At 43.3% G+C, this 7,285-nt stretch overlaps 1 protein-coding gene across 1 annotated transcript in view; it reads right to left on the reverse strand.

Annotated features, from left to right (window-relative positions):
- The window catches only part of DGKD (diacylglycerol kinase, delta 130kDa), a 48,357-nt gene extending 46,743 nt beyond the window's left edge, over nucleotides 1-1,614 (reverse strand). Inside the window, exons 1-2 of the mRNA XM_009319064.1 lie at nucleotides 1,510-1,614; nucleotides 733-813 (exon numbers count right to left, since the gene is read on the reverse strand). Of these exons, the coding sequence (XP_009317339.1) occupies nucleotides 733-813; nucleotides 1,510-1,602 (174 nt within the window). The 5' untranslated portion in view covers nucleotides 1,603-1,614. The remainder of the gene's footprint in view (nucleotides 1-732; nucleotides 814-1,509) is intronic.
- Between the last annotated feature and the right edge of the window lie 5,671 nt (nucleotides 1,615-7,285).

The following is a 7,285-nucleotide window of genomic DNA, read 5'->3' on the forward strand; positions in this document are numbered from 1 at the left end:
GGAAGGGCTACAGATGTCATCTATCTGGACCTCTGTAAGGCCTTTGACGTGGTCCCCCACAACATCCTTCTCTCTAAACTGGAGAGGTATGGATTTGAGGGGTGGACTGTCTGGTGGGTGAGGAACTGGCTAGATGGTTGCATCCAGAGGGTACTGGTCAACGGCTCAATGTCCAGATGAAGACTGGCGATGAGTGGCGTCCCGCAGGAGTCCATACTGGGACTGGTACTGTTTAATATCTTCATCAAGGACATGGACAGTGGGATCAAGTGCACTCTCAGCAAATTTGCAGATTACACCAAGCTGAGTGGTGCAGTTGACATGCCAGAGGGATGGGATGCCGTCCAGATGCCCCCCTCCTTCAAGGGTGCTTATAAAAAAGATGGCGGCAAACTTTTTAGCAGGGCCTGTTTGCAACAGGACAAGGGAGAATGGCTTTAAACTAAAGGGGGGAAGATTTAGACTAGATCTAAGGAAGAAATTTTTTACACTGAGGGTGGTGAAACATTGGAACAAGTTGCCCAGTGAGATTGTGAATGCCCCATCCCTGGAAACATTCCAGGTCAGGTTGGATGGGACTCTGAGCAACCTGATCTAGTTGAAGATGTCCCTGCCCACGGCAGGGGGCTTGGACTAGATGACCTTTAGAGGTCCCTTCCAACCCAAACTATTCTATGATTCTATAAAAGAGAAAGATGCAAGAAGAATAGAAAATAATGCAAAAAATCCTACCGTGAAGCTGTTGTTGACATTCTTAGTGCTGGATTCTGCCACACTGGCATCTGTCAGATCCACCTCATCAAAAATAATGGACTGGAAAGAAAAAATTCAAAACCCCAATGAATTATTGAATCCAATGTATAAGCAGCAGACCCAAAGGGACATGCCTGTATGTCTGCCTAACACACTCCATCACAGCCTTTTGTGATCTGAAGGAAAGGCCCAGCACCAACAACATGAAGGACTCAGAAATCTAGTTCCATATAGTGGTGCTTGCACTTGCCTGTCTTCAGTCAGTGAATGCAATGATTTTATTTTTATTAAGGGATTATTTACAAAAAAATAATTGTAGGCTTTGTTCTTGTGAAAGGAGACAGACTTATATCTAGTTGACTATCAACGTACTAAACCAGATGCGTGGCAGCTCTGATTTCATAAATTCTAGCCTTGCTTGTCTCCTCCGTTTCCTCTTTTCATTCATATTTTCTCCCTTCTTTTCCAGCTTCTATTGATTCAGAGCCCATTCCCTACTAAAATGCACCAAGGGGGAAAAATATGGAAAAATCAGTATCGCAGCTCCACGTGATGCTTTACTTAAAAACCAAGGATTTCCAAGTGTGAGGCAAAACACAGGGATCTTTAGTAGCTACAAAACCTGAAGACAGGTGCTTTCAGAGCATGTGCTCTTTTCCCTACTGAGGGCTGTCTGCTCACAGGCACCCATCTGCCTCCAAAAGCTCCACCACTGACTTTCTTCCTTTGGACGCACATTTATTGTCAAGACCTCACCTTGGCAGTTTTTGCATAGTAGAGCGTTCGTCCTCGCAGCTTAAAATATCGTCTCTTCCAGCGCTGGAAGGAGCTGGTCTGTTTCATCAGCATCCCCTCTTTTATGATAGTCTACAAAACAAGGAGGGGAGAGTGCTAAGCATACATTTTACTTACAGCATCTTTTATGGTCTCCCACAAAATACCCGTACCAAAAAAGACTGGAGTTTGAGATCAATAATCTTAGTGCCCTCTGCTGGAAATGCTTAACAAATTCATTCAACATAAGCAAGCAAACTTAACAACATTAAACCGTCACAATGCATAATCCACACTGGGGTGCAGTTTTATCCTTGTCTCCAGTGCTATCACGATACCAAAAATGATAAATAACTTATGACTGAATGAGCATTTCAAAGTCTAACAATGACTCAGGGAGCGTAACAGTTAAACTTACTGAGGTCAGATTTCAGTTGCGGGTAATTGTGCCTTTTATTTAATTGGCATTTGATTACAAGCACATACACACCACAGTACATCTGTCCCTATCTCCAGTTCTGCCTTGTGAAATTATCAGCATCTACCTGGCACAGAGCTGGCAAGCTGCAGGCCCACAGAGTGAAGAGTGAAACTAGAGTGAAGAAGGAGCTATATCCAACTTCAGCATTTGGTATTCTTCAGATAGTCCTGGCCCTGCCTCAGTATTCTCTGGCTGGGTGCCATTTCCCAGGGCTGGAGTGCCAAAACTGTCTACGCACACTGCCTTTTTTTTTTTCTTTAACTGCTTTATAACTAGATTGACATACCAGCATACACAGTCCCATATGCTCATTCACATACTATGCATACATAGGGGTATGTATTTAATCCACATGCACTTCATTCTACTTTGTCAAATACATTTGATTCCTTCACTGAGGACAGGTTTTGAATACCAACAGCTACATGAAAATAATCTCAAAAACTGCAGCTTAGAAAGACAAAAGGCAGGAAAGTCAGAGCTGAGGAGTCAGTCCCAAATTACTGATTGAAGGTATTGCTAGGAACTGCAAACGGTGCTATGTCATGCCTCAGTACCACGAGAAACCTACCTCTCTCCCCAGGAAACAGCTCCCAGGAACCCACTTGCTGAGAGAGCCCAGTGCGATAAACACACAGTTAAAACACAGGAAACAAAATGGTCCAACAATCTTGTAAGACAGGTTATTCTGTATCTTGATGCCAGGAAAATGACACAATTTTAACATACCAGAGGTCTCAGTGTAACTCAGGTTTGTAACAGTCAGGTCACTGATGAGTATCAACTAGTTCACAAACACAGTGTTAAATGTACACTGCCAGGCTACTACAGAGCACAAAATAAATACTCTTACTGATCCACAGGGTTTAGTTCATTTTAGAAGTCCTTTCCAGGGCACTAAACTTGCTTTCAAAATGCTATATATATTTCTAATGTGGGTCTTTCCTTTTTGAAACAGCTGCAGATTTTAATACTTTCCACACACTGGGCCTTGCCAGGCTCAAAGTTTCCTCAAAAAGCACTTGGAAAAAAATGCTGACTATAAGAAGAAACATCCATCTGACAATACATGCTTCTCTCTTGCTAGATTGAGCCATCCTCAAACTGGCCTGAGAGATCATAGGACCTGGACCACCACAGTGATGCCTCTACTCACAAATCAGCTGGGAAAGAGGGGGCTCTCGCATCCCCCCAGATCTGAAAGAGAGCTGCTGGCCATAGGAGCCACTATATACCATCCTCCACTGCACTGGGAAAGAGAAAAGGGTGAGAGCTCCCCTATTTCCTCCAAAAGAAACATCATCTACCTTGGAGCCTGGGACCTGGTCGACTCCCAAGACTAGCGAACCCCAAACCTCACTGTTTCCCAGTGTTCCGTTTCACAAAGCCACCTGCACACTGGCAGAAATACCTGTCAGTGCTCAGGCAAACACCAGCTTAGTGTGTGTGGTTCAACCAGGAATCGCCAAACTCCACAGTATTTCTAGCAGAATGAAAAGAGATAATGAAAATGCATGATCGAAGACTAAGCTCATATCAAAAAATGGCTGTCTCCCACGTCAGCTCCCCACAACTCTGAAGTGGTCGCTGAAAGACATCTTGGCACCTGTTTTCCACAAGTCACAGTAGGGACACAGCAGTAGGAATACACCCTAAGAAGCCATAAGGCATCTGGGAGCGGCTTTAGGGTCCAGAAGTTAAACACACTATAGCGATACCCAGAAACAAGATGTTAAACTAACTTAGAGCTGGTGCTATGCAAAGAATCTGACACTCAGCCATGATCTTAATCTGAAGCTTCAGCGTAAGAGAAAATGGAGTTCAAAGACTGACCCAACAGCATCCCTTGCTGAAACGACCCTTAAGGCGAGGCCAGAGCTGAAGGCACTCATCTGGAACCCTCAGGCTCCTACTCTGCCACAGACTTTTTACAAGATCACAATAAAGCAATTTTCGCTCTGCATGTCTCCATCTCCCATCTGTCAAGTGGAACAAATAGCACTGCCCAACCCTGTGGAGTCCTACGATAACATATATATGTCTATCTGATGAGTTACTTTAACCTCCAGCACCTGAGTATCAAAGAGAAATGTAAAGCAACAGCATCTAAATTACCATGCTAAAGAAATCACACATTTCTGCAGTTCACTTTCTACAGGGAAGAAAATGGGAAAGTGGCAAGAGACTTTCCAGATTAAGACACAAACATGGAGTGATCTTTTGCATTCCTTGGACAAAACCACATATAATTAAAAAATGAGACAGAGAAAGTAGCTACTGAACTCTGCAAAGCCCTGAACCGAAGTCAGAGAGGAATTAAAAATCCTAGGGAAGACTCCCAGGATGCAAAGGCCAAAGATATCAAGTCAGCCAGGAGTCTGATCAAAAAATAGCAACTTGCAGGAGGAGATTTCAGGCTTTGTTGCTCTGTTGCTACACTTATTCACAGATACACTTAAACTGGGGTCAGCCAGAGCCTCGCACTCCCCAAGCTCAGTCAGCAGCACTCTGGCCGCTCAAACTCTTGCCCAGCCCACCAGAACAGAAACTCACAGCAAAACAACGCCTCTGCTTTCCCTCAGCTCCCACAGCTCCCGCCTGCCACACTTGGCTCCCGAGTGCCGCACATCAGGCGGCTCCCCTCACCTCGGCAGGGCTCACTCACCTCTGCACAAGACGTGCATTCCTCCATTCCTCTTTTAAACAGAACCCTCTTTTTTTTTTTTTTTAACTAAAAGGCAACAATCCCAGAGGTCACCTTGCCCCTCCCTAAGTAGCAGTTTATGTCATTTGCCAGCCTCTATCTATAGAAAACCTCACAGCTACATAACTCAGACATGAAAGGCCAGTGAGAAGCGAGCTCTCACATGCACGCACTGCTCAGAGAAAACAAGCCTCTGGTTCAGAGCTGCCCATCTCTGCATGAGAGCGGCTGTTCTATTTATAGGCACACAGCTCAGTAAAGAGTTTGGTGGGTTTGGGCGGAAAGGGCTGGAGATAAGATCAAGATGACTTTATAAAATGATTCAGACATTGCTGCCTTTCTCCTCCTCTATTTTAGTTTTACAGCCAAAGGACTTGCTACTTGCAGAGGAAGGCAGCTGAAGAAAATTAACTGGGGAAAGGACCTGACAGCAAAGTGACACTGAATGAAATAAAAGGGGGCAGCTGAACAGTTACTTCTGCTCGCCAGCTTCTCTGTAGCTTTTTTAACAGAAGATCTACTCTGATCAGATTACTAGCCATGTAACTCATCAAGACAAAAGTGAAATTACTTCTCCCATAACAAAAAAAGAGAGTTAAATCTGTTTTTAGTGTCATATATCGGATCCTATGGGAAAAGCTACTGCCCTGAAACATCATGAGGTTTGATTACGTGCATCCTATCAAGGATAAATATAAAAATTGTTCGTGATGGAACTATCCAGACTGCTTTCTATCCAACTGAGCTTCTCTCCAGCATGGTGTCCTGTGGCATGGCACTCCATGGGCAGACAACACTGTGAAAAAATGAAGTATCTTCTCGGATCAAGCCTAAAATGATGTGCTACTAGTTTCAACAGTGACCCCCTTTTATTGTATTACAAGATAGTGTAAAAAAGGTTACTGAACAAACTGACAGTTTAAAGCAACACTGCACATAGCAGAGAGTCTTAAGTGTCTCTGCAAAGAACACAATTAGACAGCTGAAAGGCAGGGCCTAGGAAATTTCTAGCATTTCACTGTTTATCTTTGGCACTGAAGAAAAGTGACTTCCTGCAGAAAAAAATTCAGTTCACGGCGAGCAATACACAACCCTCCCCCCAACTCATCCCCTTTTAAAACTTGACATCTAGGAAGAGAAATAATATCTTCTCAGATTTTTTCTGTCAAAACGGGTGCAGGGTTTAGGCCTAATCCTGAACTGATGAAAGAAAAGTTTTGCCACTGACCTCAACAGGAACAGTTTCAAACAACTCGGAGGACTTAAATTTAGGACTTAAGACAGGGAGAGCCTTGTGCTTCAGTGCTTCCCCTTCACACAGTCCCACCTCATAAGAACAAGAAGCCAAACGATTAACAGTAGTCATTCACAAAACCAGCAAGACACCGACGTATTTTTTGCAGCATTACTTGTCGAGATGTCTCTGTACCCAGTAACCCACATCAGGAGATCAGAGAGCCAGCCTACACAGATGAAATGCTTTCTATACTGATAACATGAATGATTCTAGTAAAAAGTTAAGAACGATCACGTCAGATTTCAGCTGCTTTCAGAGTGTATCCCTTTTTCTCCTGCTCACTACATGAAACACAGGAGTAGCCCACCCTTTCCTGAAGCTTAAGCCTCTTGCCCCATTTGGAAGTAGGGCCCTTGATATAACTAATTTCCTAATCTGGAAAACAAGATCCTATTAGCCAGACTGAAGGCAACTATCAACTGTACCCAGCTGTCAGGCTGGCAAGTGTCCTTTGGCACAGGGAGGCTCCAAACTGTGTTTGATATAGACAGAGGAAGAACAATACAACCTATTTTACAGCTGAGATCATGACATATTCTTAGGGGCAGTTATTCAGTGCAGCATATCTGAAACAAGAATTTTGCTCCACTGATATTTTTTTCCAATACAGAAAAAGAACTGTGTACAAGGTAAAAGCAAAATCATTCAAAACTATCTCAACAGCAACTAAAGAATCCCAGATACCAAAGTCCTCAACATCTGGATTTCTCTGTTTTCCATGTGTCTTCAGAATGTAAAAACTTCAGGGCACAGATTGTTTTTATTTGTATGTACTATAAAACTTTGAGCAGGGTGCTGAGGCCAAACAACAAATAACTGACTAAAGAAAGCACCAAATGCACAGAGAAGGAGAAAACAAAATGAAAAAGTGTATGCGGAACTGACAGGCTATCTTTATATATGCTTACTAAGGAATTTTACAGGCAGTTGATCCCCAGGGACCAAGCAACCTCAGCTAGTCACTGACTTCGGGTAAGCTGTGGCAAGAAAGATGGGAGTAGATCTGCAGTCACTTAAATATGGCAAGATAGTCTTGCCACGCTAGGGCAGGTACAAATCTGGAGTGCTGTACCTTGTTGTGGATAAAACAGTTTTAGCAGCTGATTCCATAAAAGCACTTTGTGGTCATAAATACGGAACTAATAATTATTTAGAAATCAAATGAAATACAGTAAACCCGACAAAGAAACTACAGGAATAAATCTAACCAACCCTGTAGAATAAGACATGAAAGGTCAAAAGGCTAAGGGTTAACAAGCTAATCTGAGAGCAACAT

This window comes from Pygoscelis adeliae, unplaced genomic scaffold, assembly GCF_000699105.1.
Source record: "Pygoscelis adeliae isolate BGI_AS28 unplaced genomic scaffold, ASM69910v1 Scaffold30, whole genome shotgun sequence".
NCBI classification, from domain to species: Eukaryota; Metazoa; Chordata; class Aves; order Sphenisciformes; family Spheniscidae; genus Pygoscelis; species Pygoscelis adeliae.